Raw genomic sequence first — 18,049 nt, forward strand, 5'->3', positions numbered from 1 at the left:
GTTGACCCAGTCTAATTAGCACATTACCCTTTTATGAGTATAGAGGAGAAAGAGAATTCATAAAAAACTCTGTCTAAAGGTAGAACATGAGAAAGGATGAAAGAATCTGCATAAAAGCATCTAGAAGAAATCAAAAGAAGGAAAGGGAACTGACTGCATGCTAATGATGGGCAGATAGCCCAGGCATGGCTTGTTCTGTGTGGCCCATGAGCAAAGCATGGTTTTTACATGGTTAGAGGGCTGTAAATGAAACAGAAAAGGGATAAGTGACAGAGCCATGTGGCCCAGAAAGGGCTAAAATATTTGCTAGCTGGCCCTTTACAGAAAAACTCTGCTGACTCCTGCTTTCTACTGCTGAGGGTGTGGTTTACTCCTGTCTTCTGCATGGAAACTGGCCCAGGGCCTCCAAAGAGAAGCTGGTTTCAGACAGACTTAGTACTGTGTGTAGGACTGAGCATACCCAAGATTTAGGATACACAGACACAGATGAGGAATACTGCATTTCTATCTAATGTCTGAACTTCTGCTTATTTATGCCTAGTCTAAGTTCTGTGAAATAGTGCAATGTCATGGGAACCATGAAAATACATTCTGAAAATATTATCTGAGGTTGAGAGGGAGATTTATAACATTACCATTTCTGATTAACGTCAAAATTTAATTCACGTTCAAAGTGTTTCAATTATTCTCAATCCATCCTGGGTCACACAGGCTATAGGGAACACAGTAGTTAGCGTTCTGGTCTTTAAAATGAAGTACTAGGGATTTGACAAAATACTTCTAGACTTTTATTCTATGCTTTTCAACACTTAGAAAAGAATAAACAAACCAATCAAGCTTGCAAATGACTACCTTTGGACAGAGAACGAGCCAAGTAGTACAACCCTGCCTGTCCTCCCCAGTACACTCAGACACTGAGCACACAAAAATATAAGAGCTAAGTGCACAAATGGTATTTCCTGAACACCACTAACTGTTACACTTCTGAGGCCTTACCAGTCCCATCCCACCCCTTGCCCAGCATGCTTATTATAAACAGCATCTATACTTACACCACAGACGTGACGTTGTTAGCCAAAGAACTTTCATAGTACGGGATACCTTTACTAATTACAACACTGATCTGGCCACCCAAGGTGTTGGACACCACTCCTGCATGCACGCCAGCCATGCACAATGGCGAGGACTTGAGGAAGGAAAAAAAAAAAAAGTCAGCTTTGTTCTTTTCTTTTGATAATTCATAAATAAGACACTTCCTCAAGAAATTAAGTTATTTGGGCAGTTTTCTCAATAAACACCGGTAAGATTATTGATGCCATAACATAGATTTTTATAAGAAAAATAATGACATTACATATTACCAAAAACAAATAATTCCTAGAAAAATATCAAAACAAAAATATACAACAGGTACACATTTACCTATTCTGAAATTTAAAAACATAAAGTCCTATTACAACTTTAACATAGTCAATAGGCAACTTACATCTCTATATCCATGAGGGACTGTGCCAGATATCTCAGCAAAAGGAAGCAGACAACCAGCTGGGCAGTACTTACTGTGAAATAAAAACAAGTTAAAGGGCACATACCACAGTGCTTTGTGTTTTTTTGTTTTTTTTTTGGGGGGGGGGGGAAACACAACACATCACATATCCATTTCCAGTTCAATGTGAGTATCACCATCTCACCACTCTGAGAACCAGCACTTCCAGAAAGCCCTTTCAGACTTTCTCCCATCCGCCCACACACACCTTTACTGACAAATTTACAATTGTCTCTTATTTACATACATTTATTTCATTTCATAATGAATACAGACATATTTCTACTGTAAAGTCTATTCACCATATTTAATAGCTACATGATATTCTATTCTGTGGATAAAACATGCTTATTTTACCCATCCTATTGATCAAATTTATGTTGAACTAAAAAAATGTTTTGTATTCTTTCATTCACTCATTCACTCACTCACTCACCCACCTACTCACTCAACACATTTACTTGAATGTGTATTTTGGTCTAAGTGCTGGGCTGTGCTGGCACAGGGTTTACTAATGTCAACCAAACAAACATGACTCCTGTCCTCACTGCGTTTACCCTCCAGTGGTGGGAAAGACATTTAAGTGACACACAGATAGTTAATTAGATTATGATTCTGCTATGAGGAAAAGGAACTCCATAAGGTAATTGGAAGGAATCTAACAATAAAAGCAATACACATTTTGAATAGACTTCCTATGTGCTAGGTACCATTGTAAGTGCTTCTGGTAATCTACATGAGAACCCTAACTCAGTGGCTTTAAAAAAGCTCTGGTTTATTGGGTGACATCTTAGAACAATGTCTATGTCACCATGGGCATTAAATTTAAGTGAATGAAAAATGAGGATAAAGTAGATCAAGGTAAATTTAAAGGGGTATGGGGGGGAGGGCACAAATATGGTCATACCTGAACTCGGGCTCCAAAAAGTTGGATGCAGTGTCTAAACAAGTAATTAGATCTAGAAAAAAAATAAAAAAGGGGTTTAGTAATAGATTTACTCTTTCTGAAACCACTGTTTCCAACTCCCAAATCATATTGTTCTAAATTTCAAAATTCTCAACAGCTATCAAAGTAGTACTAATAATGTTTTACAAATTTTTGTTAATCAACATTTCTTTCTGTTTTAAGATCTTGATTTCTGGGCTATACATCCCCAATGCTGTTTACTACATCACCTCAATCACATATATACAGAGTTGGGCAAAGTAGGATTCTAATTGCAAGTAGGTGAAACAGAGTTTATTCTTATATTATTTTCCATACAAACAACGATAAGGCCACTTTTACACCACCCTGTATATAGAAGGTACACAGATAAGTATAATTTATAGCCTTTAAACAGCTTATTTAAAATGTAGCTCCCCCAAAAACATATTTTAGGTATTGTGTGACTAAACATGATCCTTTGCTGGTTACAACAGGAAAATGATGACAAAAGAGAGGTGAGTTAATTCTGAATAACTGTAACTCAAATCTGATCCATGGATGGACCAGCAGCATCAGCAATTTCTGGGAACTTTAATTAGAAGTCCATGCAAAGAGCATGGAAGTGTGCCTTCTTGAATTTTTTGAATAGCCTGAGGAGGATAGGTTTTAGTTCTTTGAACATTTAGTAAACCTCTGCTGTGAAGCCATCTGGACCAGGGCTTTTATTTGCTAAAAGTTTTTATTTATTTATTCATTTTTATTTTTTTATTACTGCTTCAATTTCATAAATAGTTATCGGCCTATTCAAGTTTTTTTATTCCTCCTGATTGAGTTTTGGAAGATTGCATTTTTCTAGGAATATGTCTATTTCATCTAGGCTGTCCAGTTCGTTGCAGTAGAGTTGGTCTACTAGATTTTTTTAACATTCCTTTTTATTTCTGTGGGGTCTGTTATTATTTCACCTCTTTATTTCTGATTTTGTTTATTTGGGTCCTCTCTCTTTGTTTCTTGGTAAGCCTGGCTAGAGGTACATCAATCTTGTTTAGCCTTTCAAAGTACTAGCTCTTGATTTTATTGATCTTTTGTATTTTTTATGTCTCTATGTCATTTATTTGCACTTTGATAATTATTTCCTTCCTTCTGCTTACTCTGGGTTTTTCTTGTTGCTCTCTAATTCTTTGAGTTGTAGGGTTAGATAATTTATTATAAGTTTTTCTTCTCTCTCTCTCTCTCTCTCTCTCTCTCTCTCTCTCTCTCTTTTAGGTAGGCCTGTAGAACTATGAATTTCCCTCTCAAGACTGCTTTCACTGTGTCCCATAGATTTTGGATTGTTGTGTTTTCATTGTCATTTGTTTCCAGTATGCTTTTTCTTTCTTCTTTGATCTCTTTAATAACGCAATCACTGTTTAATAGCAAGCTATTTAGCCTCCATGTGTTTGATTTTTTTCACCGTTTTAATTGTTGATTTCTAACTTTATGCCATTGTGATCTGAGAAGATACTTGATATGATTTCCATCTTCTTGAATTTAAAGAGACTTTGCCTGTGTCCCAATATGTATTGTCTTTGAAAATGTCCCATGTGCACTTGAGAAGAATGTATATTCTATAGCTTTGGGGTGAAATGTTCTGAAGATGTCAATTAATTTCATCTGATCTAATGAATCATTTAGGACTGCTGTTTCTTTCATGGTATTACTGATTTTTTTGTTTAGAGGATTTATATAGTGGTGTCAATGAAGTATTAAAGACCCCTCCTATGATTATATGAACCCTTCGTTCACTGCTAGTGGGAATGCAGACTGGTGCAGCCACTATAGAAAAACAGTATGGGGTTTCATCAAAAAAAATAAAAACAGAACTTCCATTTGACCCAGTAATCCCACTTCTAGGAATATATCCCAAGAAATCAGAAACACCAATCAGGAAGAATATATGCATCCCTATGTTCATAGCAGCACAATTTACAATAGCTAAGATTTGGAAACAGCCTAAGTGTCCATCAGCAGATGAGTGGAATGGAAAACTATGGTACATCTACACAATAGAATACTACGCTGCAGTAAAAAAAAAAAAAAAAAAAGAAAAAAAAAGAAAAAAGAAAAAAAAGAAAAGGAATCTTACCATTTGCAACAGCATGGATGGAACTGGAGAGTATTATGTTAAGTGAAATGAGCCAGTTAGAGAAAGATAAATATCATATGATCTCATTCATTTGTGGAATATAATGAACAACATAAACTGATGAACAAAAATAGATCAAGTAACATAGGAAGCATCAAACCGCAGAGGGTAGGCAGGGGAGGGGGGATAGTAAGAGATCAACCAAAAGACTTGTATGCATGCATATAAGCATAAGCCATAGACACAGACAGTAGGGAGGTGAGGGCATGTGCTGAGGGATGGGAATGGCCAGGGAGAGGTCAATGGAAGAAAAGGGAGACATATGCAATACTTTAAAGAATAAATAATAATTATTATTTTTTTAAAGGAAATTCAAATTCCTGAACACCAACCAGACTTACAGAATATCTGAGAATGGGACCCAAAAATCTGTTTAGGATTACTGTTTCTTTGCTGATACTGCTGTTATAGTCATGTGATAGGTAATTTTTAAACACACTACAGAGAAGCACCTAAATACAACAAAACTTTAAAAGCTTAACAATTTCTATTTAGAAATCAACATGTCCGAGTTAGAGCTGAGCTGCCTAATAGAGACAGAGCTCACAGGCTATGTAAAGGTGGCTGGAGCATTTCAATGGCTTCTTTCTACTCTGAGGACATAGGACAAATCTTCAACATGACCCACAAGGTCTGGAATTCCCTGGTCCTGTTTCAGTCTCATCTTGTATCGCCCATGGCTTCTGGCCACACTAGTCTTCTCTGGGTCATGCCGCTGTCTTGGTCTGGGAGTCTTTTCAAGCACCCTTAGGTAAGCTGACTCCCCTATAAGGTTTCACTTCCTAAAGGAGCTCCCCCTGACCTTGGCGGTTAAATACCTTTAGCCCATAGTAGGCACCTAGGCTTGTTTTGTCTGTTTTAATGAATTGATGACTATCACATGCTTTTGTAGTAGTGTGTGCTATATATGAACAATTTGTTGATGCACTACAGAGTTACAAGCAGCATCCTATATAATAAAAGCCCAGCGACAGAAATGGCAGAATGACCAGAGCGACCAGAGACCAGAACTACCAGCCCCTCGCCTAGGCCAACCCCGCCACCCCGTGGACACACCCACCTCGATCAGGGGCGTGGTCAGCCTGCAAACCCCTGGTGGCCCCTCACCCAGGCCCTCCCTGCCCCCCAGGAAGGACCCCCCACTCCGATCTGGGACCCCCATCAGGGCAGGCCAGCTGGCCCCCATCCATGCACCAGGCCTCTATCTTATATAATAAAAGGGTAATATGCAAATTGACCCTAACAGCAGAACAACCACTGGAGCAGTCACTATGTGGCACACTGACCACCTCTTGGTCCCTTTCCCTGTCTAGCTGGCTCCTATCCAGGTGAACAGGAACCGGAGTTGGATGGCGGGGGTTGCAAGTAGTGCCAGGCCAAGGCCCCCCACCCTGCTGGTCGCCTCACACATAAGACAGCCACCTACGGCAGGGGTGGGGCCATCAAGAAGATGGGAACAGCCAACCTCTCAGTCCCTTCTCTCGGCTGTCAGACACCGATTGGAGAACGGGGAACCAGGTGTGGGTGGTGGCAGGGGGTGGGGGTGGGGGGGTAGGGTCAGCTGTGGGCATCTGGGGAAGATGGCCCTGATAGCAGGTTAGGCCTAGGGACCATATGTGTGCGGGCCTCTAGTCGTTAGATAATGCCAGGTCTACCCTCACAGATTGAGGCACGTGGCACAATAGGAAGCTTTTAGTTAGCATTTATTAAATACATGGACGAGTATGTGATTGTTAGCATGTTTGGCCAAGTCCAGGCATGTGCTAACGGATAGGGAGAAAAGCCTGGAAGAAAGGCAACTACGAAGGTAAGTGACTTCACATAGAAACTCTTGGCCAACAATTTTGCTAAGGGAGACAGTACCTCGCATGCATCCCCGAGTACTGATGGTTCTCAAATATTCATTAAATTAATGGCAATGACAGGATAGCTGATGATGCTATTCCACAATTCTAAAGAAAACATGTTAGCCAAATGAAATGTGTCTTGAAAGAACTAGAGCATAACAATTGTTATATCAACAGAAAAGTGGTATTCTGAGAGCAATTATATGGGTTATTATCCATACACCACAGGCATTTGAATGATGATTCCGTTAAATCTGTGTTTTAGGAGTTGAAGAGGATACGTGCCTGGAGAGGGGTTCACTACCACCAGGTTCACTGACTGGGAAAAGCAAACTGAATTACGTATACTCCAGTTATTCCTGGCAATCTTTTCATTGCATTAGTAAGAATTAATTTTCCATTTTCCTGCTCTACTGAAAAGAGTTCCCAGTTTCTAAGATTAAAAATTGAACTTCTAAGATTAATAGCCTGAGATAAAAAGGTACCTGTGTGGTCCAACATGGTATTTAAGCCACAAGAGGAGTGCCAGCTGGCCCCATTACCTTCAGGCCACGTGCCAGAACGCTGCTCAACTACGGATATATTTTATCAGAACAGGGCTTTATTACAAGGCCATGCAGGGTTGAAACTCCAGGTTATGCCAGGCAAATGTATGCAACTCACTTGACCGTGCTCTCAAATTCTTTGGGAGCTCAACTGGGAGAGGCCGTGCTGCCACCATCTGAACTAGCGTGTCCCGACATAAAGGTGTCAGCTGTGGTACATGTTTAAAAGGAAATGTTCAAGGTTGCAGATGCATGCTTAATTTGCTATAATTACAATCTTTGTGTCTTGTTATGAAAGTGGTGTAACAACAATGAATACAACAGACCACCCAATGCAGTTCACACTAACACAGGCAGGTTTTGATTTGTACTGTGGTGGGGAAGCTTTCTCTATAGAGGAGCCACAACATTACCTGTCCCTCTTGTGGGAAAATGGGCATACACGTGGAACACTCCTCGACTCATCTAAATTGCTAGGGGCTCTGTGCTCAAGTGTAAGATGAGCTGCAGAGTCACCTGTGACAGGAGTAGGACTGCCTCCAGGTAATGCTGCACAGACAGGACAAATCACTTTTGCATGTTCCATAGAGCCCATTTTCCCACAATAGGGACAGGTAATGTGGCTGCTCTATAGAGAAAGCTTCCCCACCGTAGTACAAATCAAAACCTACCTTTATTAGTGTGAACAATCCAGGAGCCCTCAGGGGATATCCTACTAATGCCTTAGACCACTCCCCCCACAGGCTGGCCTCCCTCTGAAGGCAACAAGGCAGATCATGGGAAGACACTGTCCCCATCACCCTGCTGCTGCTGCTGCTGCTGCCACTGCCAGCTGCCCCAGCTGCCAGTCACCAGCTCTTGCTTTTTGGCAGGGTGCATTCTGGGGCCAGGCCAGCTGGGGGAGGGGCTGTGGGAGGTTGAGGCACAGCAGGTGTGGTGCTAGGATCGGGCCCGTGCCATTGCCTCTGTGGCTGCCTCTGTGGAAGGGGCAGCTCTGGGACAGGAACCACGCAGCCCCCTCTCCGGCTGCCTCTGCGAAAGGGGCCTTGGCACTGGACTGGCCAGCACCAAGGCCTCTCCCACACTACCTCTGTGAAAGGGGTAGCAGTGGCACATCCTCTCTGGTGCTGCCCCTCTCCGCCTCTCCCATGATTCTCAGCTCTCACAGCAGCTGTGGCTTTGTCCCGATGGACGTCTGGAAGACATCCAGTCTAATTAGCATATTACCCTTTTATTAGTATAAAGAATTAAACCCCTTCAACACCTAAATATTATATATTAAAAGAGCACACAATTCTTTTGTGACCTACACAGCATCTAGATCACTAATATATCTACTGGATAGCACATACGCACACCCAATCCCATCACAGCATTCCTAACATAGTAAAAAAAAAATAGAAAAGAAACATAGAAAACACTAAAATCATTAAGGTGCTCTCAGGTTATCTGTCAGTGTGAAATAAATTCTATCCCATAGGTTGAACTGCCTCTTTTGAGTTAACACTGTCTTAACAAATTTTGTTTATAAATGTTTTCTCTGCAAAACTGGTAACACTTTGCTCATTAGCACCCTTGTTGTACAAACTGACACCAAAATACAGATATTTTTCTATATGTATGCTGTATTATGTTTACAAACATGATACATATTCATTTCTGTGTAAATAAGGATAAATATGATATGTATGTAAACTGATGCATTAATAAAATCTTACTAGACGGCTTAAAAGTTTTAAAATGTTTGCCACAAATAATGTAACAAAAATTAGGAACACAATAGAAAAACTAAATATAGAAGCCTAGCTAAGTATAGTATTCAAAACAAAAAGAATTCTATAAAATTACTGTATGATTAAGGTAGTAAAAAATCTAAGGAATTCATGCTCTATTTTCAAAACCAAAAACATTCCATGAAGAAAAGATAATTACAAAAATCTGGACTCTATTACAAAGAAATTCTCTATTTTTGCCCTATGTTTCATTAATAACTTGATATAATCTGATATAAGATGGAAGAAATGGAAAATATTTGCAAAAAAAATGTAGTTAAAGAATATGGCAATCAGAAAATTGTTAATACTATTGGTGTTAACTCTAAAAATAATCTAACATATAGCAACAATAACTGTCAAATGGAAACATTTCCCAGGCTCAGCTGTTCACAAGTCTTAAGCACATTGTCTTCAGGGGTTAGAGGGGAGTGAGTGAACAAGTGTTTATGAGTTCCAATTAGGAAGTACAGTAATATCTACACTGGTCATTTTATTTCAAATGAAATTTTCATCCATTTATGATTTCTCCTCACAAAAATAAAGGCAACCTTTAGACTGACCAATACAAAATTCTGGATTAATGAAATCTAAAGTGATGAGGTTTAAAATTACCTTTAAAGTTATGATTTCATGTTCCACAAAAGAAACATCAGACTACTACTCTTCAACTGTGCACACATTCACCACCCGATTTATGAAAAATAGCAACTTCCCTAAAGGACTTGAAGCTCTCAATGAAAATGCAGATATATCAGCTAAGCTCCCTGTCCTAAAACTAAAATAACTTGAAAAAATCATTGCCCAGAATCATTCTAGAAATGCTGAGCTTTTCCTAGGAACTGACCAATATTGAACAGATTCAAAATTAGAAACTGAGATCACTCACTTATAAAATTTATTTTAGTTTTCAAGACCAGGGGTAAATGCTACGTTTTTAAGTTTACGTTTTAGAATGGAAATGTCTGTAGCATTGATCAGCATCCTATATAATAAAAGGCTAATACGCAAATTGACCGAATGGTGGAACGACCGGTTACTATGATCTACACTGACCACCAGGGAGCAAATGTTCAACAAAGGAACTGGCCCCTGGTGGTTAGTACACTCCTACAGGGGGAGCGCCACTCGGACAGAAGCCGGGCTCACAGCTGGCAAGCAAAGCAGGGATGTCAGGAGCCTCTCCTGCCTCCACTGCAGTCGGACATCCCTCGAGGGCTCCTGGATGTGAGAAGTCACAGGCTGGGCTGAGGGATCCCCACCAAGTGCACAAATTTCATGCACTGGGCCTCTAGTACTAGATTAAATTATCTGAGTTACTAGGTCTGGACCTCTGAGTAACTGGCTGGTTCTGCCTCTCTCAGAAAGACTGGCAGTAACTCAGAAGTTTCTCTCTACAGAACTTATAAATAGTGGTTGTTAATATGATGTCCAGACTATTTCTAAGGTCCACATACATTTTAATTTTCAGGTGAAATTTTCAATTTCAGAGAGTCTAGTTGGAATTTGATGGTATTATACCAATTCCAAGTAGAAATCCCAGTTTTCGCATAATCACTAGAAGTGTTGATTCCTACTTATATGAATCTGCCTGGTACTTAATGGGGCAATGAAAACTTATTCTTTCAATGGTAGATAGAATCTTTCAAAATGAAGTTCACAGGTGAAAATTTTAAAAATAGCAGTTAATATAAAATACTGGAAACTACTGCTCAAAGATAATTAAAAATAAATAAAACCATAAAAGTTATAAAAATCATAAATCTAGTCAAGCTTCAACCCCTACATTTTCTACAAAGTCCTGAATAATATGACCTATTCACCATGCACGCATTTCACCCCAGATGTGCTGGCTTCTTTTCTGTTTCCTCCAGAACTGCACTACAAGGCATTTATACCTGCTGTTCTCTCCCCTAGAATGTTCTTCATTCCTTGTCTGTCTGGAACTTTCAATTTATCCTTCAGTTCTCAGCTTAAAGGTCACTTCTTCAGGAGAGCTTTGCTCTTTATCAGTTTTCTACTCCTCATTCTGCTCTGGCCTCTTATCTGTTGAATGTATCCTGCATTGTACTTACTGGACTTAATTGTTTCATCACTACAATTAAGTAACCATATATTTGATATCTTTTTTCCAACTCTGTACAGAAAACCCCATGATTGTGTCGGCATTATTTGCTGCTATTTCCTAAATGACAAGCATATAGCAGGAAATAAAACATTAAAAGAAATATAATTTTCCAATGTGCTCTTGCACAAAGTAATGAAAATTAATCTATCTCACACAAAATCAGGATTCTATAACACATTTGTGAGAGATTAACAATTAAAGAAGATATTGAAGCAAGATTTTTCACAATCTTCATTCCCAAATGCTCTAAACCTTCAACTAGGTTGCTAAGCTGGGGACATGGAGTGATGTTCCTTGAAAATATTCATGGAATTCAGTGTGGCAGCTAAGTTTCCTGGATGGAAATAAAATGAGGCTCTTAACCAAAGTCAACCAGCCTTCAAAATGAATGAGTCATAAGAAATTATTACTAAAAGACCACCCAAGAAGAGTAAGTAATAAGAAATTCAACTTATGTTCATTTGAATTTTGACAATTCTCTCAACTTCAAATAAAATAAAATACTTGATGAATGGGACAAAGATGTGTGTGTTTTTTAAAGGCAAAAACTCAGGAGAAATCTCTGAAATGAGGATTTTCCAAGATGATTATGAATTGTGAGAGTATTATTATAAAAACTTCAAGATTTTGAGGACCAATTTTTTGAAAACTTTGAAAGTTGTAAAATAAAGTCATAGCTATTTGGAATTTATCAATTCTCAAGAAACTTTAATCAGGACACCTATGGATTAAGAAACTATAATTTAAATATCATCATGATGTAAGAACATTTTTTTTTTTAAGAGAGAATACTTATTTTCCAAAAACCTTCAATTCAATAAATAACAAATAGAGAAGGGTAACATATGAAGCAAAATAAATAATTAAACCTGATATTAAGACCAAGGAACTTAAGAATAAGAAGCAAACTGCTTACTTCCTATCCTTCGCCTATCAGCCCAAGATTCATAGGAAATAAAACTGAAAAGATGGAAATCTATCATCATCTCTTTCTCTTTTACCTTACTGCTTTGATGGTAGGGGGTGGGGGAACATGAGTATGTGTGTACAGTGGTGAAAGGGGTAAAACTAACATTTGTTTGTTCCTAGCATGTGTGACTACAGACAGTACACGTGTATTAGACTTAGTAGAGGCCCAGTGCACAAATTCATGCACCAGTGGGGTCTCTTGGCCTGGCCTGCAGGATTGGGCCAAAATTGGTTCTCCAACATCCCCCGAGGGGTCACGGATTGCGAGAGGCCAGGCTGAGGAACCCCACCAGTGCATGATCGGGGTTGGGGAGAAACGTGGGAGGTTGGCCAGCCGGGGAGGGACCACAGGAGGGCTCCAGAGCATGTCTAGCCCATCCTGCCCAGTCTTAATCGGTGGGACCCAGCAGCAAGCTAATCTACTTGTTGGAGCGTCTTCCATCTGGTGGTCAGTGCATGTCTAGCGTCTGGTCAACGAGTCGACTGTTTGCCCCCCTGGTGATCCATGCACATCATAGTGAGCAGTTGAGCGGTCTTAGGATATCATTAGCATATTACATTTTGATTGGTTGAATGGATGACCGGACAACCAGACACTTAGCACATTAGGCTTTTATTATATAGGATTCCTCACAACTAATATACTTTAGATTAAGTTCAACTGACTGGCTAGGGATCACCTTGTTTCCATCCCAGGGCTACCTAAGTCCCCCTTCTAAACACTACATTGCCTTAATTTTCCTGGTTGTATAAAAATTTTTAATTACTCATTAGCATAATTTTCCAGTTTTCTTCTTTCCATTTTTCCATCCAATGATGGTTCTTTCTTACACTCTCTGAGATTAGCCTTCACACCCTGATCCATCACATCCATTGCTTAGAAATTATGGGAAGCAGACTCTTCTCAGTGCCTAACATTATCACACCTGGGAGGTTTTGGACAATTTTCTTATTTATACAATTTAAAAACCCAATTTTTAATTTTTAACGGTGAACCTAAACTGTTGAATATTGAAATAATTTAAATGATTATTTGATATGTCCTTGTACTAGCAACATATCTTAACTTTTCTCACCACAGTAGTCCTAATAGCACAGGGGAATAAATACATACCAAGCAGTCAAAATACATGAGAGATTTTATTCAAGTCTTGCATTTTATCATAGTAATTCAGATAAATTGTACATTTTATTCCACTTAACAGCCTTGATTTGTCACCCTCCCCCCTTTAGATTCTAAACATTAACTATCTGGAAAATATCACATGTTTATTTTACAGTGTCTCAGATAGCACTCATGGTACTCCTGGTTGTATGAGATTCTATTCTCTGAGAAAAATGATAGTATAACCTTTAGCACAGTACTATGAAATGATAAAATGTAGATAATAAAGCTTTAAATCACTATACTACATTTCAGTAGGGGACAGATTTTTTAAAGTAACTATTGTGTTCCAATATTATAAAGTAAAAAATCAGTTTTTCCTCTACTAAGGAAAGTATATGGGCTTTATATAAAAGTTAACAGATTTTAAATTATTAGGATCTAATACTGATCTAATTTTACTTGTCAAATTTATGTAAGTGTTCTTAATTGTTCAGTCCTTCTATCCTATCCCAAGCTTATGCAAGAGGTAATTAAAGAAAAAATTTTATTTTTGCTTTTAGGAAATGTAAAATGTAGAAGCCATGGTATAAAGTGAAAATTACCTTGTTTATCTATAACTGAGTATGAAGCCAAAAATCCTCGTCCAGAAACATGGATTCCACTCATGAACAGCACTGTCATTTCATTGCTTTTTGATTCAATTGAATGGTTCATCTGCAACCCCAGACCACAGTATTTGCCTAGGAATGAAGAAAAGCAGATCTTTGCTGTGATTCTTAAGAAGTCAATAATATTTATCATGTAGATAACAGAATCAGAATAATATACCAAATTCTGCATGTTAAATAGGGTAAAATGATAAGTAGGACATTTAGTGATTAAAAAATCCCATTACTCTGGAGGGAAAAAGAAAAAAATCAAGTAATAACTGTTCAAATGATTCAAAAGAAAAAAAAAACAGTACAAGCATAACTGACCTTTTGAAGAGTCAATTTCCTGTGAAATACATGTGAATACTCTTTAAAAGAATAACCAGGAATTTTTTTTAAAATGAAAGCATTGCAGGCAGGCAGGTGGCCCACAAATAAATTGGCAGTCAAATCAGTAACCCCACAGGATGCCCCTAGATTCTTGGCCTCAGGATACCTCTCAATTCTTTTATGAACCTTCTCATTTTTTCTGCCAAGGCCTGTTGAATTGTTGGTCAACACCTTTAGGTGATCATTTATATTAAAAAACTCAATTCAGTCTATAACTTTTTAATTTATTTAGCATTTAATAAGTTAATACCAAACATCAAGGTAAACATGCATTTTTCTTAGATGCTATGGTTTTCAATATAAAATATGTCTTGTTCATCTGCACAAAACCCCAAAAAACAAAAAACACACACCACCTTTTATTTCTAAATATGGAATCTAATTTTGGCTATCTATATTTTTAACATTTAAGCAAAATAACATTTTTGAATAACACTACAAGTTATATGAATATATAAGAAGGTGATAAAATCTTCAGACTTGTTTTTTAATATCAAGCAACTCAGAAATAGTCTAATAAAGAGGATAAATATTAAATATTGTGTTGCTTTTGAACATAAAATATTTAAAAATAGAGTAATATATATTTCACATTATTCTAATTATCTCAAAACTATATAATTTGTTAGCAAACCCAACTATGTGTGGAACCAGTGCCCATCACATTAAATCTTAAAGCCCAAAGGGAATAGGTAAAGGCAAGAGAGGTCACTAGTACCTTTACACAAGATTAACTTTTGTAAAAGTGAACAACAGTTTGATCTGGGCCCATCAGTACTAGCTGTTCTTTGCCATGTAAATATATATGCAGGTGTGACTTTATTACAAGCCTGATTAAGATGCTCAGTACAAAAACTGACTTTTTAAATCTTTTTAGGTACAAAGGAAAAAGATCCTATTTAATGAATACTATCATGCCATACAAAGATGTCTTCATAAAAATACATTAGTAAAGTGAAGCAATATGCAAAAAATAGTTTTAACCCTTTTTTATACGGACAGAATCATATAAAACTAGGACAAGAAACCAAAAGCAGGTCAGTTGAACATGGGTTTCTTTTCTTTAGGAAACCAGGAAAAGAAACCAAAAGCAGGTCATTTGAAAAAAAAAGAAAAAAAAGAAAAAAAAGAAAAGAAAACAATGTGATAAAACTTTAGTCTTATATAAGACTCTAGTCCTAATAAAAAATAATAAAATATTTTTATTAGCATGGCAGTTCCATCTTTTATTTGTTTAACTGGACTTATCCTATAAAATGTGAGTAAATTCAATCTGTGGTAAAAACAAAACTTTTTTTTTTTAAATCACTTATGTCTATGAAACTCAAAAGGCAATGCTGAAGAAAGGATAACCACAATTTAAAAAACAGAAGAAATAAAAAAGGAAAGTACAATAGCTGACCTTATAAGTGCTTAAATGAGTTCAAATATACAAGTTAAACACCTGCCTTCACCTGCTTTTCCCAGCCAAGATGACCCCCCCCCTCCTCACTTGTCTCTCTTTGACCACAGGCTTCACCCCTATACAAATAATGCAAAGCACTTGGCAAAACACTCTGGGAAAGGAAGAAGAAAAACCATTCCTAATCTGGGCAACACAGTTGCTAATTCTTTAATGCCATTTCCCCAGTTTGGCTATCCACAGGTATTCCTAAATAAAAATAAAGCATTTAATTGCCAACAATTATAAGTTCTGCTGATGGCTCTGAAGTCAGCAGAAATCACTAAAGTTTCTCATGATTAAATAAGAAAGGTATTTGAAAAAATACTTTGCGAATATATATAGAACATTAAAAGTATTAATCACTATAACACCCATGAAACACTGGTTTTTAATATAAAAGAACCCATGTTCCAGGAAAATAAAAAATGCTTAAAAGCAATTAGGAAACTAGGAAAAGAAACCAAAAGCAGGTCATTTGAACATGGGTTTCTTTTCTTTAGGAACCTAGGAAAAGAAACCAAAAGAGGTCATTTGAAAAAAAGAAATAAAAAAAGAAAACAACCTAATAAAACTCTAGTAAGTCTAAGTAAGAAAAAGAGAAGACACAAATCACTAATATCAGAAATGAAGATGGGGACACATCCTTACAGATCCCATGGACATCAAAAGGATAATAAAGAAATACTATGAATAACTCTATGTCTAAAAATTGGATAACCTCGGTAAAATGGTCAGGTTCCTTGAAAGATACAATGTGCCAAAACTCAAACAAAAAGAAAAAGAAACAATCTGAATAGGCTTATATCTAAGAAATTAAATCAATAATTAATAATGCTTCAAAAGAAAAGGCACCTGGCATAAATGAGTTCACTGGTAAATTTCACCAAACATTTAAGGAGAAAATTATACCAATTCTCTACAATCTCTTTCAGAAGATAGAGGCAGAGGGAATATTTCCTAACTTATCCTATGAGACCAGCATCACCCTAAAACCAAAATCAAAGACAATACAGACCAATTCTACATAATAAAACCCTAGATGGTGTCACTCCTTCACATGAGATCACCACAAGATGGCCACCACAAGATGACTGCCACAAAATGGCCAGCAGAGGAGGACAGTTGGGGGTGACCAGGCCTGCAGGGGAGGTCAGTAGGGGGCCATCAGGCCGGCAGGGGAGGGCAGTTGAGGGTGAGATCAGAATGATAGGGGAGGGCAGTTTGGGGGGATCGGGCTGGCAGGGGAGCAGTTAGGCATCAATCAGGCTGGCAGGGGAGAAGTCAGGGGGTGATCAGGCTGGCAGGCAGAAGCAGTTAGATGCAATCAGGCAAGCAGGCAGATAAGTGGTTAGAAGCCAGCAGTCCCAGATTGTGAGAGGGATGTCCCAGATTGGAGAGGGTGCAGGCTGTGCTGAGGGACAATCCCCCATGCATGAATTTCGGGCACCGGGCCTCTAGTGTTTCTCATAAAAATAGATGCAAAAATCCTTAATGAAGTATTAACAAATCAAATCCAACAGTGAATAAAAAGAATTATATACCACGATTAGGTGTGATTCAGCCCAAGTATGCAGCTTGGTTCAATATTTGAAAATCACTAAATGTAATCTATCATATTAACAGGGTTAAAAAGAAAAACCATATGATCAAATCAACAGATGCAGAAAAGGCATTTGAGAAAACCAATACCCATCCATGATAAAAACTCTCAGTAAACTAGTAATAAAGGGGGACTTTCTCAACTTGATAAAGAATATTTATTTTAAAAACTACAGGTAACATCATACATCATAGTGAGAAATTTAAATTTTTCCCATTAAGATGAGGAACAAAGCAAGAAGGTCTTCTCTTTGCTTTAACATCATACTGTAAGTATTAGCTAACACAATAAGATAAAGTTGGGGGGGGGGGGGGGATGTACACAGATTGGGAAGGAAGAAATGAAACTCTTTATTCACAAATGATAAAAAGAACTGACAAAAAAGCTTCTGTAACTAATAAGTGATTATAGCAAGGTTTAAGAACACAAGGTTAGTATGCAAAAGCCAATTGCTTTTCTATATATAAATAACGAAAAAGTGGAATTTAAAATTTTAAATGCAATACTATTTATATTAGCACTGGAGGCCCAGTGCATGAAATTCGTGCACGGGGGCATGGGGGTGGGGGTGGGTATTGGGTGTCCTCAGCCCTGCCTGCACCCTCTCCAATCTGGGACCCCTCGAGGGATGTCCGACAAGTGGGCCTAAACAGGCAGTCGGACATCTCTATTACAACACAGGACTACTGGCTCCCAACTGCTCGCCTGCCTGCCTTCCTGATTACCCCTAACCACTTCTGCCTGACAGCCTAATCACCCCCTAACCACTCCCATGCCAGCCTGATTAATGTCTAACTGCTCCTCTGCCAGCCTGTTTGCCCTCAACTTCCCTCCTCTGCCAGCCTGGGCACCCTTAACCGCCCTCACCTACAGGGCTGATGCCTCCAACTGCCCTCCCTTGCAGGCCTGGTCCCTCCCAAATCCCCTCCCCTGTTGGCCA

The 18,049-nt window shown here is 38.2% G+C and overlaps 1 protein-coding gene across 1 annotated transcript in view; it reads right to left on the bottom strand.

Moving 5' to 3' along the window:
* The window catches only part of DCBLD2 (discoidin, CUB and LCCL domain containing 2), a 90,393-nt gene that overhangs the window by 29,524 nt on the left and 42,820 nt on the right, over positions 1-18,049 (bottom strand). The window contains exons 3-6 of the mRNA XM_084875457.1: positions 13,628-13,765; positions 2,454-2,505; positions 1,487-1,559; positions 1,053-1,186 (exon numbers count right to left, since the gene is read on the bottom strand). Of these exons, the coding sequence (XP_084731583.1) occupies positions 1,053-1,186; positions 1,487-1,559; positions 2,454-2,505; positions 13,628-13,765 (397 nt within the window). The remainder of the gene's footprint in view (positions 1-1,052; positions 1,187-1,486; positions 1,560-2,453; positions 2,506-13,627; positions 13,766-18,049) is intronic.

Source organism: Pipistrellus hanaki (assembly GCF_964339955.1).
Source record: "Pipistrellus hanaki genome assembly, chromosome: 2".
Lineage (NCBI taxonomy): Eukaryota > Metazoa > Chordata > Mammalia > Chiroptera > Vespertilionidae > Pipistrellus > Pipistrellus hanaki.